General features: G+C 34.9%; 5 protein-coding genes across 9 annotated transcripts; 3 read left to right on the top strand and 2 right to left on the bottom strand.

Annotated features, from left to right (window-relative positions):
- Positions 1-723: 723 nt before the first annotated feature.
- Positions 724-1,600, top strand: LOC132914189 (large ribosomal subunit protein mL63). The gene is made up of 2 exons (XM_060973062.1): positions 724-900; positions 1,217-1,600. Exons 1-2 carry the CDS (start codon positions 842-844, stop codon positions 1,479-1,481), a joined length of 324 nt encoding a protein of 107 aa, XP_060829045.1. The 5' UTR covers positions 724-841; the 3' UTR covers positions 1,482-1,600.
- LOC132914170 (apoptosis-inducing factor 3-like) lies at positions 1,472-5,637 on the bottom strand. Of its 5 annotated transcripts, none has more exons than XM_060973034.1 (9): positions 5,502-5,637; positions 5,064-5,201; positions 4,887-4,999; positions 3,493-3,785; positions 3,088-3,424; positions 2,658-3,005; positions 2,362-2,567; positions 2,071-2,287; positions 1,472-1,988 (listed from the first exon to the last, which is right to left on the bottom strand). In XM_060973034.1, the coding sequence occupies exons 3-9, from the start codon at positions 4,957-4,959 to the stop codon at positions 1,729-1,731; spliced, it is 1,734 nt and encodes a 577-aa protein (XP_060829017.1). In that variant the 5' UTR covers positions 4,960-4,999; positions 5,064-5,201; positions 5,502-5,637; the 3' UTR covers positions 1,472-1,728. The 5 variants fall into 5 exon arrangements, with proteins under 5 accessions (XP_060829017.1, XP_060829018.1, XP_060829019.1 ...); XM_060973035.1 differs by having other exon boundaries at positions 5,506-5,623; XM_060973036.1 differs by having other exon boundaries at positions 4,887-5,016; positions 5,064-5,515.
- A 1,296-nt stretch (positions 5,638-6,933) lies between these two features.
- LOC132914183 (ER membrane protein complex subunit 10) lies at positions 6,934-8,365 on the top strand. The gene is made up of 4 exons (XM_060973054.1): positions 6,934-7,367; positions 7,439-7,702; positions 7,789-8,055; positions 8,135-8,365. The coding sequence occupies exons 1-4, from the start codon at positions 7,308-7,310 to the stop codon at positions 8,228-8,230; spliced, it is 687 nt and encodes a 228-aa protein (XP_060829037.1). The 5' UTR covers positions 6,934-7,307; the 3' UTR covers positions 8,231-8,365.
- A 156-nt stretch (positions 8,366-8,521) lies between these two features.
- On the top strand, positions 8,522-12,389 carry LOC132914167 (Bardet-Biedl syndrome 2 protein homolog). The gene is made up of 11 exons (XM_060973027.1): positions 8,522-8,866; positions 8,956-9,075; positions 9,312-9,500; positions 9,565-9,747; positions 9,845-10,067; positions 10,146-10,357; positions 10,581-10,751; positions 11,073-11,177; positions 11,301-11,613; positions 11,844-12,098; positions 12,174-12,389. Exons 1-11 carry the CDS (start codon positions 8,642-8,644, stop codon positions 12,266-12,268), a joined length of 2,091 nt encoding a protein of 696 aa, XP_060829010.1. The 5' UTR covers positions 8,522-8,641; the 3' UTR covers positions 12,269-12,389.
- A 717-nt stretch (positions 12,390-13,106) lies between these two features.
- Positions 13,107-18,555, bottom strand: LOC132914180 (ras-related and estrogen-regulated growth inhibitor). The gene is made up of 4 exons (XM_060973049.1): positions 18,259-18,555; positions 17,058-17,280; positions 16,357-16,543; positions 13,107-14,085 (listed from the first exon to the last, which is right to left on the bottom strand). Exons 1-4 carry the CDS (start codon positions 18,395-18,397, stop codon positions 13,903-13,905), a joined length of 732 nt encoding a protein of 243 aa, XP_060829032.1. The 5' UTR covers positions 18,398-18,555; the 3' UTR covers positions 13,107-13,902.
- Between the last annotated feature and the right edge of the window lie 182 nt (positions 18,556-18,737).

The raw sequence follows: 18,737 nt of genomic DNA, 5'->3' as shown, positions 1-18,737 counted from the left end.
GGGAAAGAGAGAGAAAGAAAGACAGGCAGACGACACTTACGAGAAAATAATGGTGATGAAAACCGAAAGCCTCGCGTATAAACGCGGAAACCGAATGTGTGAACCTCCTTCGTAATTTGACAACGTGTTTGTTATTAATTATAAGAATATCACCTTTTCTTTTTGTCTTAAATTTGAAATGCTATCAAATAGATCAATTCTTTCATGGAACCACGATTTCTTTAATTTCTCTCAAACCTTTCTTCCTAAATCGATCCTATCCATTAACGAAGATCGATACGACCAACTAGCAAACATTCATTTGTTACTTTATTTCTTAAACATTTTTATATTTACCTCAAAATATTATTATTCTATCTATTATTATCATCGTCGTCGTCCTCGTTATTACTATTTTTATTTTTGTTATCATTGTTATCGTTATTATTATTATTATTATTATTATTATTATTATTATTATTATTATTATTATCGCGTTTGGCTTTCACCCATTACGAGTTTTAATTAATAAGCGGGTTACGAATATAAATAAAAAAAGTAATAATATACTTGCCTTTTAATATTTACGATACGTCGATAAGCGTAGAATATTCTAAAATGATTCACGAAATATTTATCGATTAAAGAACGATACATATACCTTTTGTTATCGTAAATTCGTATTTGAATACATATAATTCAAATCTTCGATGATTCAAAAATTCGACCGCGAATTGCGTAAGATATCGAGATAGGATAATGTAGATGTCGCTGAAGCCACTTAGCACGAAATTACGTCATAAATCCAAAGTAAATAAAAATTAAGTATTAAATATCGAGACAAAAGGGAATTGTATTCGATATGCGTATTACGAGCATACTTTTGTATAAAGTTCATAATATCCCATATAGATATCGTGGGTATGTACAAATCACTTATTTTGATAAAATTCTAAGGTTACCTTTTACTTATTCGATCGCTATACATATTTTTTTTGTTATGTCGTGACAATTCACTAATAAGTATAGCATAAAACACATAATATAGTGTCTAATACGGTGCTATTACCGCAAAGGAAATATCATTTAAACAAATTAATTTCTAACCTACCGTGACATTAGGACCTAAGGTTATATTTATTGCAATTACATTTTTTGCAATAAATTTTTACAGTTGCATATTCATTGCAACACTGTCATTAACAAGAATTTCATTTAAATATTATATTATGTACAGGAAATACGGTATACGTAAAAAACCAACGATGAAAGATATTTTTCAATTCAAAATGGATCTTGAAAGGGAAGAAGCAAATATGTTGATATTAAGGCATCCTTATCTTACTTTGGAGCAATCGAGTGGTCATATGAGCCATCTTAAGGAACAGAGGTTTCCAACTCTGCTGACAAAATTCAGAGAAGACGCAAATGCGAAATTTAACAGAAAAGTAACTATCATGGATCGGTTAGGTCATTTGAAAGTAACTGAATCTTGGGATTAATATTTATTTTCTAATTAGTTACAATTTGTTTCCTATTTTGTTAAAAGTAAAGAATTGTATTAAATAAAAATGTATGATGTATCTACAATATAATTGTACAAAAGCTAAACATAGTATTACGTTAGGCTCAGTTTTATTGAGAAATTCTAAAAAAAATAGATTATACAAATACACAATGCATTATAGAATTCAATATCAAGGTCCTGGTATGAGAATTTCATTTAAATAATTTTTATACGTTTTCCATTCATGGATCTACGATAGTTTCAGTTTTGAATCTAGTCTCTAAATCCTTCGGTTTATTTCTTATCCAACCAAATGGATCTTGATTAACCTCCGTTTCTGTTAGTATGTTTCCTTCGTGTAGGAAATTTGCAAAATCCGATGCTATAGGATCTGCCCCGATGCTACTTATAGCGATAACTTTACCATCTTTAATGTAATATGCAAAAAATTCCAAGTTCTCTAGGGAACCATAAATTCTTACTTTCTCCGGTTTTCCGTATCCTGTGGAATTTTCAATAATTATTATGACGATATAACGTTTCATCTCTCTTTTACATGTATTATATGTAAAAGCATAACGTACCGACATATCTATAACTCTTTCCGAATAGCGTTGTCCAGAAAAATGGTACGGTACTTAAAGCAGTAGTTTTAGCACATATATTTAATGCTGCTATTTTACCATGGTAATGGGCCAACGCATAGTGACCTATTGCAGCTGAAATGTCATCAGAACCAAATAGCGGTGCATATGCTATATCACCACCTGCGTATATGTTTTCAACGTTTGTTTTCAGGTACTGAAATTATACATAAAATTTTATGTTTCCTAAATTTGATACTTCGATTCATCTACTGTTGAATAACAATTTACCTTATCGACTATAATACTGCCATCTTGTAACATTTTGATAGGAGTATCCTTTATCCAATCTGTATATAATTTAGATCCAATTCCAATGATCACTATATCAGCAGGAAGGACTTCGCCATTGTCAAGTACAACTGTACCTACAGCGTTCTTATCGTCGTCTTTTGCAACAAATTGTGTGATATTACGTTCAAATATAAATTTAACACCTTGAAAAAACAATATTGATTATTTTTTATCTAACTTGATACAGATCAGATACAGTATAGTACCTGGATATTACTGATATACTTTAGTACCTTGTTCTTCAAACTGGCGTTTGATTCTGTTACCAATTTCTGTACCAAAAACTGGTTGGAATGGAACTGTAGACCTCCCTATGATGGTAACAGATGCACATTTATTTACACAATAAGCAGCAGCTTCCATACCAATGAAACCTAATCCAAGTATTACAATATGTTTGTCGGATGATAATTTGGAGGATATAGCATGAGAGTCTGTGTAGTCTCTTAATACATAAATGTTAGATAAATTAATGGGTATATCAGGTTTCCTGGCCATGCTTCCAGTACAAATAAATAGATAATTGTACGTTAATCTTTCATTATTACTCAAATGAACAACATTGTCGTTTGTATTTAATCCTGTAATGAATTTTATTATGGTATTTGATCATATTTTATACCAAAAGAAAGATAGTCTGTGTCAACTTTTTCATTTTTTTACCTGTAGCTTCTACACCCAGTTTGGTTTCAATTTTATGCTCTTTGTAAAACGAAAGTGGTCTCAAAACTGCTTTCTCGATGTCTATATCAAATGTTTTGGATACCTTTACCCTATCATATGGCACTGTGTTCTCCTTACAAACCATTATAATATTTCCTGTAAAGGCTTCCTGTCGCAAACTTTCTGCACAAGTTGCAGCTGCTGGACCACCTCCAACTATTACGACAGTAGTATTATTATTGGGATCTTGCTCGTACATCTTCTTGACCCTTCTATTGAATTCTAAATCCTTACGCCTTGCTTTCACACGTACAAGACCACTGTCATCCACATTTACCTGTTTAATTAAAATTTAAATTTTATCTTATCAAGATTAAAAGTAAACATATCTGCTCTCCAAATTACTTGGAAACATGGTAAAGAATCCAATCCTGGGTAATCTTCTATATCTCCTGTTTTGATGTTAAAACATGCACCATGCCATGGACACCTTACTCTTCCATCTCCTAGTGCTCCTGTATGAAGTAATGCTCCATAATGCGTACATTTTGTACCAATAGCGTGTAATTCTCCCTTTTGTTTAATCAACAAGACTTTTGACCCACTTTCTCCAAGTGGCAACAGTTTCATTTCATTTTCTTTGATATCCGTTTTTTTACACACCACATCTTCAACATAGTCGTACTTCTCTGGTTTACCTAAATAAATATAAATTATTCAAGTAAAAAATTTACTTGTATCAATTTGTAATTGGAATAGATTTAATATTTTTTTTTTTTTTTGTTTAATTTAGTAAAATATTTTTAAATATTCTAAATGTCAATATAGCTGCATATTGATAAATTAGATTCATTAGATTTTTCACTAGATACGTTGGCGTGCAAATGGCAAGTCCTTAACTCACAACTGCAACAACATTTTGCTTTATTATACGACCGCCTAATATCTTCAATTTCTTTGTTACACTCACTACAAATGTGAATTTTCCTTTTCTGTAATTCTGACATTCTTCCGTCATTTATTTTCCCACCAACGTGAAATATTGAGTTAAACGATAGTTTCGTACATTGTTTCGCAATGAATAAGCGCATACTGTCAAATCGTTCTGCTATTATTCGCCGCAACTATTCGTCAATGTCACTTAAACATTTATAGATTAGTCATTAAATGAATTGTAACTTTAAAATGGACGTTTTGTCGTAAAGAGAAGTATAATGAAACTATTCGAAGGTTTCTTCAAGTACACGCACACATAAAACCATTGATGTTGCAAAACAAGACATTGTAACACACGTAATGCATTCTAACTTATTTTAATGTAGTGCAACAAATTATCGTGTCTAGTTTTTTAAATATGTTAATACATGCGGAAATATGATTAGACACGTTAAAAGATTAGTAAATTATTTTGTGGCGGAATGCGATTTATATGTGTTATCTGATATCCGTAATCATTTATTATCGAACGTAAAAACCCATCATTAATTACATTTATCGTATACGAGAGAAAAGTCGATATTCTGACAGCAATTATGTATATTTATTTAAATTATTTACATATATAAATCACGACTGTTAGAATTTCATATATAAATTGCTTAAATTAAATGTAGATGATAACAAACAATTCTTTGTTAAAATATTCCAAGTTAAAATTTTCCTTGTTGCTATAAGGAAACTTTGTCTCTTGGTATGCATCGAATAAATAGAAACACCAATATAGAATCCCATATATTATTGAATAATATCATATATAATTATGAATCTATAACTTAAGAAAAAAGATACATAGTTTTCACCTGTCTTGACGGATGTGCTTGACGTAGCATTAGAGCTCCCTGGAAGAAGTCCTTTACAATTATTTCCACCCATTTGTGCGTTCAAGTAATGCCACTCACGGACGATATGCCAACTGTGTTATCGTGGTATCTATAAATCATCTGACTACTTCGATTTCTACAATTACTCATACTTACATCGCTAAAGACAGTTTCAACTACGGCGATCGACCTTGCGTTACTACTGGTAAACTATTTTAGATAAACTTTCACTTATTCGTGGAACAATAGATCAAAAGTTATCAAGACACTACTTCGACGAAGTTATTTTGAAACCTGTTAAAAATTGTAGTATATTAAGAGATTAGCGGTAGTTCGTTCGCATAATATATTAAGTAATTAATTTAAAGAGAACTTTAGATTAAATACTATTGTTTTGATTATATTTTTAGAAAAATATTAAACACCAACTTTTATATTATCCGAAATATAAATATTTTATCATTAATATTATATAGCTGTTTTTATTTATACAATATAGCGGTTTAGTATTTGTTTAATATATTTTCCGAGTTCGTAAAATAAATTTAAATATTATAATATATAAGCTGTTAGTTTCAAGAGAAGGATACGAACATACTATCATTTCAACTTCATTTGACACATTACGACTAACGGCAACTTGTTGCAATGATTCAGAGAGCGTTTATTTTCGCTTTTAAAGGAAAGTTAAAATCGATTTTCGTATAAAGCGATGTGCGCATATACGACATGGCACGAACAAATGATATAATATAGATTAGCTTGCAACAGATGTGAAGAAGTCGGCAGCTAAGGGCGCTTTTCCACGGAACGCCTATCGAATTTAAATATTGATTATCAGGAACAGTGGTAATCTGCGTCTGTATTACATTCCTTTCGTTTACACTACATTTCCTATTACATTTTTCGACTCGAGTCGGTATATCAACTTCTCCTAGAAGGGTAATCGTTGCGCAATGTTTCATTCCGCTGCAGGAGTAACACCTACGTTCAGAAGAATTAATGGTAAAAACCCTAGATCTGTTCATGAAGGTTTTTGAATCGGTTTACGCGTTTATGTATTGCAGCTAATGCTTTAATCCAGAAGCTAATTTGATAGTAGTGCCTAGATTCGAAATATTATCCTTTAAAATTAGCAACATTATCATGTCGTTACGCAGTCCTTTTGTGAAATCCGAAACTGTTTCCTCAATTCGCAGGACTTCGATTCCTATTGTTACAAAAATATAGTGAATTTTTGAGAAATAGAAAGGTGGATTGGCGTCCATGACCCTTTATTCGTCCGAGTGTGGAAAGTATTTAAATAAAGATCTTAAGTTCTATAGAAATGAATATTTTTAATTATACGACTTTCTTGATAATTTTATACGATTTCGTGTCTAATTGTAAGATCATCATAGAAGGTCAACGAAATCCGTATTCTTGCGAAATAGACAGAGATGAGTATAATGAATCTGTTCTGTCTGAACATTCATAACACGTCACGCATGCGCACAATAAGAACTTTCTTGTCTTTCATGTTGATTTTTCACAACTAGACACGACTTAGTTTTTGGACGGTATTCCCTAGGCGTTTGTATATGAATATCGAGAGCAATTTATACAACTCAATTTTCGGTCGGCTTTTCCGAGGTTCCGATATATTATGTACGTGTCGAGATCATGACAGATCACAAGACTGGACTATGAGTACCGCTTGTAATCTAGATGGTGTGTTCGTACATGGTATTCACTATGATATGATTTTTATTTTCTTTAAAATTTAGATGAACCTATCTCTTTTTAACGTATAAAAGTAATACAAACTCATGGTTTCGTTACTTCCAGCTATTAAATATTTTATAAAATGGTCTTATAATTTTGTTCGAAGTATATTGTAAAAAGCAATACTGCGTGTAACATATACTAAATCACTAATATAGTAAATTAGAGAAAAATCACTATAGAATTATAATAGCAATATTGTACGCTATTCAGTATACATAATATGATTGGCGAGGAAAGTATAGTACTTTGTTGAAATATATAAACTTTATATATATATATACTAGAAACTAGCCAATAAAAATAGAAATTGCGGAAACAATTACGCTGTCATGCACAGCCTAATTTTAAAATCCAATGAGTTTTTAAAATAAATTTAGAGAAACAACATCCGATAACAAATTCGAAACAATTTCAACAGAATATTCAGTAAAACTAATTACTAAATGCTAAGGTTATAAATATCTAAACCTATCAAACGTTAGTAGACTGACTGTCAAAGCACTTGCACCATAGTGCAAAAATTCGCACATTCCATTAGTATTATTCGATAAATAAATTGTAAAATACTTTAATGTTATAAAATGAGATTGATTTGATTTTCCTATACGTCGTAGAAAATAAATAATTTTAATAATGCATACGATATATATCTTTGTAAGTTTGTTAGCCAGCGTATCATCGTTAGCTCGTGGGGTTAGTATACCTTTCAAATTTTTATAATATTTGATATTTTATCGTGTTTTAAACAGCCATCAAAATTTTAGAGCGAACTCGATTACGACGGCTGGTTACAATTACGATTGTGGCACGCATTTAACGACGAGCCAGAGCCCATTTTTATAGAACGAGGTAACGTCACAGTGTCAAGTGTTCGTAGCGGTGCTTCTGTTGTTGGACAAAATGGATTGTTACAATCTCATATAAACGAATTAAAAAACCTTGCTAAACATGATGGCAAATACAGGCTTAAAGCAGTAGCTCGCACCTCTTCAGGAAATGAAATAACATTTTTAACTTCTGTACCTGCGGTAATCTTACTCCTCTGACTATACTTTCACTTTATATATACATATATATCTATATATACGACTTATAATGTTTTCTCCATGCATAGTGTTACCTTCTCGGTTCTGATCTTGAAGATGTTATAACAATTTGGCTGGATAGCTCAGCTGAGCCAATAGTTGTGAGCGCATCGTCGCCTGGTCCTTGTAGTATAGAAAATCCGTTTACAAATATGTGGACAACCAACATTATTGTCAAGTATCCTGATGGTGGACCAGTTCCAGACACTGCTACGTATATCCATAAACTTGAACGTGAAAGAGAAGCAAGAGAAAGAGGAGATGCGAAAGATAACAGATCTTTCCTTGCAAGATATGTAGGTTTTTTGTTCTAAACAATGTTTGTATATTTAATTTTTTCAAATTCAGTTTATATATTATTGCTTTGAATTTCAGTGGATGTACATTGTCCCTGCATTGATCTTTGTTGTTCTATCATCCGCAACAAATCCAGAAGCTGGCGGTGCAGGAGGAAGTGCCCAGAGACAGTAACATAAAGTGTATGTGGTGCCTCGAAGAGTGTTTGTGTGGGAACCGTTTATTTATAAACTTACAATGTACTTTCATAATTATAGTTATAAACATTATGATTGTATCTTTTCCTGAATAAATTCTATGATTTAGTTAAATTTTTTTGTTTATCTCTTGTTTTATAGTTTTAACTAATAACATGTAGAACGAAAATTTTTTATAATGCAATATACATACACTAGTATGCTATAATACTTGTGAAAGTTAACTGTTATAACTGTACAATCTTCCTATAGGTACAGTTTACTATATCAGGTAAAGTTCAGATAGGTAAGGCAGGGAAAGATCAATAATCTGCCACCCAATGAACAAGGCCACAAACTGTTACCATTATGCATTAGAATATGTGGAACCACTCAAGCTGATCTTAAAATGGCAGCGTTTTCTCTAAATATTCAAAAACACGTGGAACCTGGCCTTGTAACTTCCGGTAAATTCGATGGTTCTCATGCTTGCCTAGCGGCTGCAACTTATGGTGGAAATATTTTGGTACACAGCCCTCATAGGCAACCACAAATAACGGGCCAAGACCACGAACAATCCGACAGAAAAATATCTTGGAGCGGAGAACTCGCGGAACTTCAGATAGGAACTGAGGTATAATTAATTAAATAATTATAAAAATACTAATAAAAACTAACTTTTACTACAAATTAATCAATATATATATGTATGTATATTATCAGATTACAGCATTATGCACTGGTCGACTTAGTGATGACGAGAGAGATATTCTTCTAATTGGAACTGCATCTCATATTTTGGCCTATCACATAGAAGACAACTCTGATGCTTTTTACAAAGAGGTACTGCGATTATTAGACTACAGATACTTATGCATTCCTTTGAAATTTAAAGGTGCATAAAATGTATATAATATGCAAAAATGCACAAAATATACGAAGTATATCACTTGTTATAATACTTAATGGATGATCTGTACTTAGGCTTCTTGGGTTGCTTGGATATATGTAAATTTGCATAAAAGTCCGAAGTTTACTTATCATACTAAAACTCAAATAAATTACATTGTTTTTATTAGATGTCTGATGGTGCAAGATGTATAATCGTTGGTAAATTAAGCTGGCTTCCAAATCAAGTTGCAATCGTTGGTGGCAATAGTTCGATAACAGTTTTAGACTCACAAGGCACAGAGATATTTTGGACAGTGCTAGGAGGTATCGTAACTTCATTAGCTGTTTTTGACTTCGATGGAGATGACGAAAACGAGGTAAATCGTAATAGGAAATAAGCCTAATGAAAATCCTTCTCTAATAAATACAAACAATATTTAGTTGGTCATTGGGTCCAGAGATTTCGAAATAAAGGTGTACAAGAAAGACAATCTGCTCTGGGAAGCTAAAGAAACAGCTTCGATTACCACTCTAACCGGCCTACCTAATAGAAGATTCGTTTATTCAGTAGGAAATGGGACTCTTGGTGTCTATGAAATGACTCAAAGACTATGGCGTGTCAAGGTCGATCTAAATTACAGAATATAAGTACCAAGAAAGAAATCAATATACGATGATTGAATTTAGGTCGTAGGAACGTTCGTTTTCATAAATTTTTCAGTCGAAGCATCGGGTGGTGGTCACGAGGAGCTTCGATTTGAACGGAGACGGTGTACCGGAAGTCATAACTGGTTGGAATAATGGAAAAGTAGACGCAAGGTCATCCAATAGCGGTGAAGTAATTTTTAAAATTCAATTATCCGCCGGAATAGCTGGAATCGTGGAAGCTGATTACAGGAGAATCGGCAAACCTGATTTAGTCGTGGTGTCTTCTGTTGGCGAAGGTAGAATAGAATACGTATATACGCATACAGCGATAGGCTAAAAAGATCGACAGGAAGATTTTTCGAATTATATTTTAGTGCGCGGCTATGGTTCCGGCTCCGCGATGGATACTCCAGAACCTGGCGAGGCAATGCGCGATTTATTGGCGAAAAGGCAGATCCTCCAAATGGAGCTTAGGCAGAGGGCCGCATCCGTTCCGAATATGTTCCATGGAACGAAATTGGCAGTGAGCTTGATGACCTGCGATGGTGCGGCTCGTGTTGCCCTTGCGTCTGGACCTGGTCTTTTTGTAAGTCGATCGGTTCTTGCATAAAACTAATTTTTGTCTTTTTAAAATGTTCTTTAACGCCTTCACAGTACGATAAAATAACGAAGAATTTGGGACGGTTCATGTAGAAAACTATTATTTCTTTATCTTTATAAAATTTCTCATATTTGTAGCATCAATACATACTTTCATCATTTTTAGATGAAATAAATTTTAATACTATCGTACATTTACTCTGCCCAAGATGCATTGCGCGATAGTATTCACCGAAGGAGTGTTCGAAGGCGAAACTCTCGTTGTCCATCCCAGCAAACCTAAAGGTGAGCTGGAAATAGAGCTTCGTCCTCCGAAGAACGCCCCTGTCGATATGCACGTTAAAGTATGCGTTGGTCCAGCTGCTGCAGATTTGTTACAGGTACCATATAAAGCAAGGGGCATTTACGAAACATTTTACTGTACAGTATTCTAGTACAGCAGAATTTCATTTATCCGAACGAAATTTTAGTTAATGCCCGGTTAACTGAACTTTTGCTGGATGTATTCGTTCATCCAAACGTGAGCTCCTATTATGCGAACAAAAGATAATGGGTAGTCGATGAGCTCCTATTATATTACATGTATATCTCTGTTTGTTCCCCGACAAATTCAGACGAACGAAGTTTCATTGGAAATTTTATTTCGATATATAAAACAAGTTTGTTCCAATTTCTATCCTAATTTCTTTACTTCGTTTAAGGTGTTCGAAATGACGCGCCAATTGCCTAGATTTTGCATGTACCAGATCATGGAACGGCCTGCGCAAATTGCGGAGGACTTTGCGAAAAATAGCGTCACAGCTGAGGTATTAGTTTAAATTTTTTGAAAATTCACATTTATTTGCATCCGCTTATTTTTTAATTTATCTATGCATCCTTCGAATAACTATCGCCGCTGCTATACGGTATATCTATTTTTGGTTGATCAGTTTGCCGAGAGACCTCAAAGAATCGCTCTTTGGTTGAATCAAAGTCTCATCCTTCCGGAAGAGTTGGAAATTAAGGAAGACAAACCAAACAACGGAGGCATTGAAATATGGCTTCGTGGCATGAGAGACAACAAGATTCATTGTTTCATGGCAGACGCAACGGGAAAAGTAACCATTCAAACAGAAGATTCCACATTTGCTGGCGACATTATTCAGTCGTTAGCCTTGTACTTGGGCCTTAGAGAGCTTTCTTCCGAAGTTTCATTTCCGACTGAAGAGAAGAAGATGTTGGACGCCTTGGAGCACGTCAAAGGTGACTCAAAGTAATAATTAGATCGCGAATATATTGATACAAATTCGTATTTTCATAAATATAATTAAAAAGATGGAACATAGTCTTAGGAAATGGTTGTCCTCTTTATGTGGATTTTGGCACCTTCGAGTTTCCCATAAATGCGTAGAAATCCGCAGTCTAACGACAAGAAAATATATATTTTATGGCTTTCAGAGAATACCGGAAGATACTTTATTTATTTATTGTAGAGTTAAAGGAGATTGATACCAGATTGCAAGCAGAGGCAGCTAATGAAACAGTTTTACTGAAAAATATTATAATTCGCTTGGAGGATGCAAGAATTCTCGAGAATATCGATGAAATGAGAAAGAGACTCGTACAATTGAAAAATGTTAACGTCGATCTGATCAGGGAACATGAAATCAGAATGAAGAGTTACAGAGAACTCACGGCGAATTTAAAAGAATTAAATCTCGGAGTGCAACGTGCAGCTAGATTAAGAGGTGATATTTTTTGTCTTACTTTTACTTATTTTTCATTTGCGAAAAATAAAGTGTCATTAAAATTTGTATTACTAGTCGGGAAAAGTGCCTCAAACACAGTAGCCCGTTGTAGAGCAGCGATCCAGGACGAGAATCCGAAGGCTCTCACGCTGGCAATAAGACATGGATGAACTCAGGGGCGAATTTACCTTGACGTTAATGTCACTGTAAGCGTTGGCCCTTGGAACGCCATAGGGGCCCTAAAGGAACTTGTCAGAAAGATTAATAAACGATTATTAGAACTACATAAAATACATTCGTTAGTATGCAAAGACTGGAATGAAAATTTTAGCTTGGCTAAAATGACGTTTGTCGAATCGACACATTCATATTCACATACTCGTTGGAATATTCGAGACGCTCGATGGGCCGATTCTTAACATGTGTTGGAGGATTTTTACGTTTTCTAGATTGCGTGAAAAACTATTGATTCCTCCGACAAGACTGGCTTAAAATGGGAGTTTTGAGGACAGCTGTGTTGAGGGCTGGTCATCGCAACGTGCCACATGTGCGTATTTTAATTACTACACATGAAATTAATATTCTGACAGCTGGCCTGTCCAATGACTAATCCCAGTCATTAACGAGAACCAAAGTGGAGGAACTTTAAAGCAGAGTTTTGAAGCTCGAAACTCGGAAAATAGCTCTGGTCGCGATCAAATTAGTTCGAGAAATTCTTGGGAGATAGGAAAAATTCCCGCAAGTCTCGCAAATGACGTAATTTTCGAGATTTCGCCAAAACTTTGGAGCGATTTTACGATTTTATATCAGCAGATATAGCGTAGGAGGCAGCATAATTTCGTCAAAGTTTTAAAAAATGTTTATTTACTTTTTACGTTCGTTTATTCATATCCTCGATGATTAATGAAATTTTTATGAAGTTTTGACGTTTTACATATTGTAACTCGTGAAAATTACAACGGGAGTGAGAGGTGGACAGATTTAAAGACGAAAGACAAGACATTCGAATTTGCTTTAGAAAACCTATTTATTGATTGAATTTGAGAAATTAAACAATAATCTTTACGATTAAATATACATTAAACATAACTTATAATCGTAATTTGAATAATCTATAATTCATACTTATTTTTACGAAATAATTATTGTGGAAATTTTATTTCATTGAATTTTTTAACATCAATATAATTTACAGTTAAATATATACTCGACAAATAGCAGCAATAATTTAAATACATTAGTATCACATGTAAGAGAAATATTTGAGGTATTAAACAGAATTTATCGATCGTTTATTTGCTGCTTAATCAGCAGATTTTTCTTTAAATTTTTTATTTCTATGAAACATATAGAGATTCGAAACTCCATATTGGTTGATAGCGCATTTTTAATAAATTGCGTTAAACCCAAAGATAAAGCAGTCCAAAAATATCTCTCACTGACATATTTGTGGTTCTTTGGCTTTTGATCATGTTTCAATAGCGCACATTGCAGTTCACTCGGGACAGACTAGGACCGCAAGTATGTTACCTAATAATCTAAAAATATAGTTTAAAAATTTAAACTCTAAAAATATATCGCAACGTGTGAAAAGATTCTAAAAATATTTCTCAAAGTGAAAAGATTCGCAAAATATTTCTAAAAATGAACAAAATACGCCTTTAATTCTACCCCGATACTTTACAATAAACGACCACGATACTACAAATTGACAGCGAACAGTCGATATTTCTCAAAACTCGAAGGATTAGAACAGGAGCTTTATTACAAAGCGCATAGTTTTAAGTTCTAAGCACGTCTTCGTTTAATGAAGGGTTCCCCGAACGGAAATGCTGAATCTTCGTTTGAGCGGAACAGGCGAGGGGCGTCGAAGAGCGTCCAAGGTGCCATCAGTGGAGGCTCTCACCCTGAAGGAATTTGTTTGCTGGCCAGAATTGCCCGGCAATTCCGTCAACAGCTTGGAGATGTCGGTGAAAACGGCCATGACCTGTCGAATAAAAATAATCGAGTCAGTCCGCTGCTATCGTTACGTAACCTCGCGGGATTATCTGCTCAACCGCTATGACGATTATATTTGATATATATTTTTCTCTCATAAAGTACGTTTAAAACCAGTCTCATTATCGCTCATGCCACTTTTTCATTTGTGCTTGTGTGTAACAGTTTGCGACACGTGTAGAACGAGTTATAGATCCCCCTTCTTTCTACCTTCCTTGCTCGTACTTCTACCTGAAATTCTTTCAAAGAAGAACATATGGCATCGTCCATTGGATCGTAACATAATTTTGGTCTGTTTCTATATTTATTATACCAAGTGTCGTAGCGTAAGAGAAAAATGTTATTGCTGTATGGCGTTGAGACGCACGGTGGTAAAGCGGAAGAAAGCATGGAAAGCATTCAGAGTGCCGAAAGGCAAGAATTAAATAAAATAAATAAATAAAATATCTGTAAACCATCGTCGTAATCGTTACACGACGTATTCGTAGTTCTTCGAGTCTCGGTCGTTTTTTAACAGTGCGTTGCGTTTCGTTCCGACGTTTCTCGAACGTTACGGTTCGCTTCTTCGGGGCTGAAACGATTTCAGGCGTGTTTCCACCCTTGAAACGTATCGGAATAAATTTGAAGCTCGGTCCTCGATACCACGACCGCGCCGTATATCGTTTCCACCTAGTACACATAATTAATTGTGAAACAAATTTTTAATTACGATAGGCACGTTTACGATACCGATAACGCTGGAACGATCGTTTCGAGATGGCCGCCGTATCGCCCGCGTTCCGCTCGCTCCACGATACAGATTTTGTTTACCACTCTGTGATCACGCGTAAACGCCATGACCGGTTTCCCGGAGAAGTAAACAATCGTTTTAGAAAAATAACGAGGCTGGCGATTAGGCTCGACCGCGGGATCGATCGTGACAAAGCGATCGATTCGCCAACCTCTTGGTTCCCTCTTTCTCTTTTTCTCTGCGTTCTTTCGCGATTGAAATAGACGAGTAATAGCGGAACTCCAGCTGAGATTTCCGATCGACGGGGGCTTTCTTTCGCGATCGATGACGTGTGACGTTACGTCAACGATCTCAATGTCATATCGTCGCGTACGAGACTCCACGAATATTCAACTCGTCGAGATATCAAACGCTTGTCTGCCGAAGCTTTCGTGTCGGATGACGTGGTGTTGTGTCTGGCTGGCTCTCTACCAAATTTTAGAAAATGAAGGAAGTGCACGATCGTCACCCTCCATCGTTCGAGGAAGAAAAGGAATTTTTGAGGATGTTCCGAATAAATTCGTATAACAGATATGTATATCAGATTGTATCGTAGATTTTGAATTTATCGAACCGTTCGATCGAACGAAGATTACAGCAGAAGAACACGATAAGTATATATTTTCGTCGACTTCCTCCTACTAATTTCATTTTACGATTATAGGAGAATTCGAATATGACATAATCGAAAATGAAAACAACACGTTGGTTCTTTTCTAATAGCCGATAAATTGAACTTTACGAATTTATTTTCCAGGGTTTGTTAAATAGAATTTTAAAAATAAACGCGAGCTTCCAATACGAGCGATGGTATATCGCTCGGAGGAAAGATCGTTACGAAACGAAGTGGCATTTGTGCAATGAATTTGTTATCTCGTAATTGTTTACCTTATAAATAGCATAGATAATAATTTACAGGTCGGATGGCCTGTGCCTTAGTCCTTGCCACCTAAGGTTAAAGGTACGGCAAAAGAGTCAATGTCAGTGTTGCGTCAAAAGCTCGTGTTTTTATCGTAATAACGTGAAACGCAACGCCGCACCGCGCAATGCCATGTCAACGACTACTCGCTTTTTTAAACGTGCATTTACACAATTTTCGAATTCGTTTTTTTCGAACACGCGTTCAAATGTGACAATTTTATTTTACATTTCCTTTCATTTATTTTTGCATCGTTGTTGTCGCATTATCGACTTGCAAAGTCGATATCGCGTAATGCTACGCTTTGTAATTTGCATGGTTAAAGATTTAAAGATACAAAGCAGTATTTTTTATAAAAATAATGTTGCTACACGTTGGTTCGTGGAAAATGTCATCGACGTAGTACCATGTCCTTTCCGAGGTCAGGTTAAAGCGCATCGACGCAGCATTGGCAATGGATCTATTATTACTACGCATCTAATTATGGAAGGTAAAGGCGAAGATGAAGGGTGCTCGGTATACGAATAATTATTTTCATGGCAAGAACGTAAGAATTTTGGTATTAACGTTACCTGTTCGACAGATTCTCTGACGGAAATTTCATGAAACGCGTGGGCTTCGATCTCTTCCGCCCTTTGACGTCCTTCTGCCGTAGAAACTACCCTTTCACCAGGAGTGTACGTTAAATCTGCTTTATTTGCTATCAGGATTACTATCGGTGGAACCTTTCTAGTTTTCCTCGCGTGTGATACTAGAAATCTAAAATAGATATCGGGTAAGAAATACTAATTGTAAATTTTTACCAGACAGAATTGTAGATATTTAAAAATATATTTACGACGCATAAGATAAACAGTGAGATGCGATTCTATCGAAAGTTGCGTACAGAGAGCTAAGGATTTGTGATCAAAATGATTTTTTAATTCGGAATGAACGTTAATTGCAAATATTTAATAGAGTATAATATTAAACAAATATTTATCGTAGAAGAAAGGTTGTAAAGAAATTTTACCACGAGCGTTGTCTTTCAAAAATTCCTTGAGAATTTATAGAAAAGATATTTTCTAACGTATCCTGTGTAACGTAAAGATTAACGATTTAAAAATAGCTAATTACGTTCATTGGTATATTCGCACGTCACTTGACAAATTATATTCCCCTTCTTCGATTATTAATTCATTACGCTTCTTTATTAATAGAAACGTTACATAGACTAAACACTGTTATTCCAATCAGTGTTGTTCGAATCGGAGCGATTAATAAATTTTCTTACCGAAGACGAGACGTTTCGTCGAAGCTGACACGATCCGACACCGAGTAAACGAGAACGATAGCATCTGCCCACCGTAATTTCAGTTCGGACGGAGGTGGTAGATATCCTGGGGGATCGGTTATCTCCCACGCCGCATCCAGGAAACTGTCCACTTTGTAAACCCTCTCGATGGAACAATCGTACTCCCCTATATACCGTTTCGTCGCGAATCGCACTGCCAGGGCTATCGATTGTCAATGTGTTAGTGTTTGCCAAAGATAGAATCATCGCGTAATATTGATCTCACGTGGAAGCCTCGAACGTTTGAAAATTTGGAAACTCGAGAACTCAGGAAATTAGAAACTCGGAAATTTGGAAAATCGAACGTCCGATAATTGAGGAATTCGGGAATACGAGAATACAGAAATTTAGGAATTTGGAAATTGAAAAATTCGGATATCTGGCAATTCGGAAATTTAGAAAATCGAACGTCCAATAATTGAGGAATTCGGGAATACGAGAATACAGAAATTCAGGAATTTGGAAATTGAAAAATTCGGATATCTGGCAATTCGGAAATTTGGAAGATCGAATGTCCAATAATTGAGGAATTCGGGAATACGAGAATACAGAAATTCAGGAATTTGGAAATTGAAAAATTCGGATATCTGGCAATTCGGAAACTTGGAAAATCGAACGTCCAATAATTGAGGAATTCGGGAATATGAGAATATAGAAATTTAGGAATTTGGAAATTGAAAAATTCGGATATCTGGCAATTCGGAAATTTGGAAAATCGAACGTCCAATAATTGAAGAATTCGGGAATACGAGAATACAGAAATTTAGGAATTTGGAATTTTAAAAATTCGGATATCTGGCAATTCGGAAACTTGGAAAATCGAACGTCCAATAATTGAGGAACTCGGGAATACGAGAATACAGAAATTTAGGAATTTGGAAATTAAAAAATTCGGATATCTGGCAATTCGGAAATGTAAAAACTCGAATATCTGGCAATTCGGAAATTTGAAAAGTCGTGAGTTCCGTGATTTAGATTATTTGGAAATTCGAAGATGTTTAAAGATTTGCCGCCACAAACTGATTTTAGAAAATAAAAGATTTGGGAATTTGAAAATCTGACAGCTGGAATATTAAAGTCAGCTACTTGTAAAGTATCTTGAGATACTCGAAATATTATAATTCTTAAATTGGATTCTTACCGGTTTTACCAACGCCCTGATGTCCCAGTAGGATTACTTTGACAATTCTCGGATCCCTGCTAGCGAGGCCAAGATTCCAAGCTATCGGAGGGCTAATTCTCTTCCTCAACGACGTTGCTGGCGGACTGAATCTCTCCATGACTTAACTGTCACTGAATTCCCTCTGGGGTGTCTCATCGATTATGAAGCCTCTCTTTTTCCCGCTGATATTTAATAGACGTGTTTATGCACGCATTCTTCCTGCTACCTTTTCCTCCGATCGATCCGCAAACTGGTAAACGAATGATATTCGTTTTAATTTGATCGCAAATCCCATTCTCTTTCTCTCTCTCTGTGTTTGATCGTGCTTTCTATTTACCTTCGTCAGCTCTTTCGTTAACCAGTTTCTCTCTCTTTTGTAATTGCCAATTATTTTTATATTACATTCTACATTCTATATTTTATTTTATTTTATTTTATTCTTTTTTCTCAATATTATC

Source organism: Bombus pascuorum, chromosome 14 (genome assembly GCF_905332965.1).
Source record: "Bombus pascuorum chromosome 14, iyBomPasc1.1, whole genome shotgun sequence".
In the NCBI taxonomy this organism is placed as follows: domain Eukaryota; kingdom Metazoa; phylum Arthropoda; class Insecta; order Hymenoptera; family Apidae; genus Bombus; species Bombus pascuorum.
Note: the sequence above shows the minus strand (reverse complement) of the source record. Positions and strands in the feature narration are given on the sequence as shown.

What these genes read in the sequence shown, in the direction of transcription:
- LOC132914189 (XM_060973062.1), top strand. Translation starts at nt 842, where the DNA reads ATGCGTATTACGAGCATACTTTTGTATAAAGTTCATAATATCCCATAT. An exon ending in ATCCCATATAGATATCGTGG is followed by an intron (nt 901 to 1,216) that starts GTATGTACAAAT and finishes TATTATGTACAG; the next exon opens with GAAATACGGTATACGTAAAA.
- LOC132914170 (XM_060973032.1), bottom strand. Translation starts at nt 4,178, where the DNA reads ATGCGCTTATTCATTGCGAAACAATGTACGAAACTATCGTTTAACTCA. An exon ending in ACTGGGTGTAGAAGCTACAG is followed by an intron (nt 3,006 to 3,087) that starts GTAAAAAAATGA and finishes AATTCATTACAG; the next exon opens with GATTAAATACAAACGACAAT. An exon ending in AAAGAGTTATAGATATGTCG is followed by an intron (nt 1,989 to 2,070) that starts GTACGTTATGCT and finishes AAAATTCCACAG; the next exon opens with GATACGGAAAACCGGAGAAA.
- LOC132914183 (XM_060973054.1), top strand. Translation starts at nt 7,308, where the DNA reads ATGCATACGATATATATCTTTGTAAGTTTGTTAGCCAGCGTATCATCG. An exon ending in TTTTAACTTCTGTACCTGCG is followed by an intron (nt 7,703 to 7,788) that starts GTAATCTTACTC and finishes CTCCATGCATAG; the next exon opens with TGTTACCTTCTCGGTTCTGA. An exon ending in GATCTTTCCTTGCAAGATAT is followed by an intron (nt 8,056 to 8,134) that starts GTAGGTTTTTTG and finishes TTTGAATTTCAG; the next exon opens with TGGATGTACATTGTCCCTGC.
- LOC132914167 (XM_060973027.1), top strand. Translation starts at nt 8,642, where the DNA reads ATGGCAGCGTTTTCTCTAAATATTCAAAAACACGTGGAACCTGGCCTT. An exon ending in CTGATGCTTTTTACAAAGAG is followed by an intron (nt 9,076 to 9,311) that starts GTACTGCGATTA and finishes TGTTTTTATTAG; the next exon opens with ATGTCTGATGGTGCAAGATG. An exon ending in AAAGACTATGGCGTGTCAAG is followed by an intron (nt 9,748 to 9,844) that starts GTCGATCTAAAT and finishes TAAATTTTTCAG; the next exon opens with TCGAAGCATCGGGTGGTGGT.
- LOC132914180 (XM_060973049.1), bottom strand. Translation starts at nt 18,397, where the DNA reads ATGGAGAGATTCAGTCCGCCAGCAACGTCGTTGAGGAAGAGAATTAGC. An exon ending in TCAGGGCGTTGGTAAAACCG is followed by an intron (nt 17,281 to 18,258) that starts GTAAGAATCCAA and finishes GACAATCGATAG; the next exon opens with CCCTGGCAGTGCGATTCGCG. An exon ending in TCAGAGAATCTGTCGAACAG is followed by an intron (nt 14,086 to 16,356) that starts GTAACGTTAATA and finishes TTTATTCGACAG; the next exon opens with GTCATGGCCGTTTTCACCGA.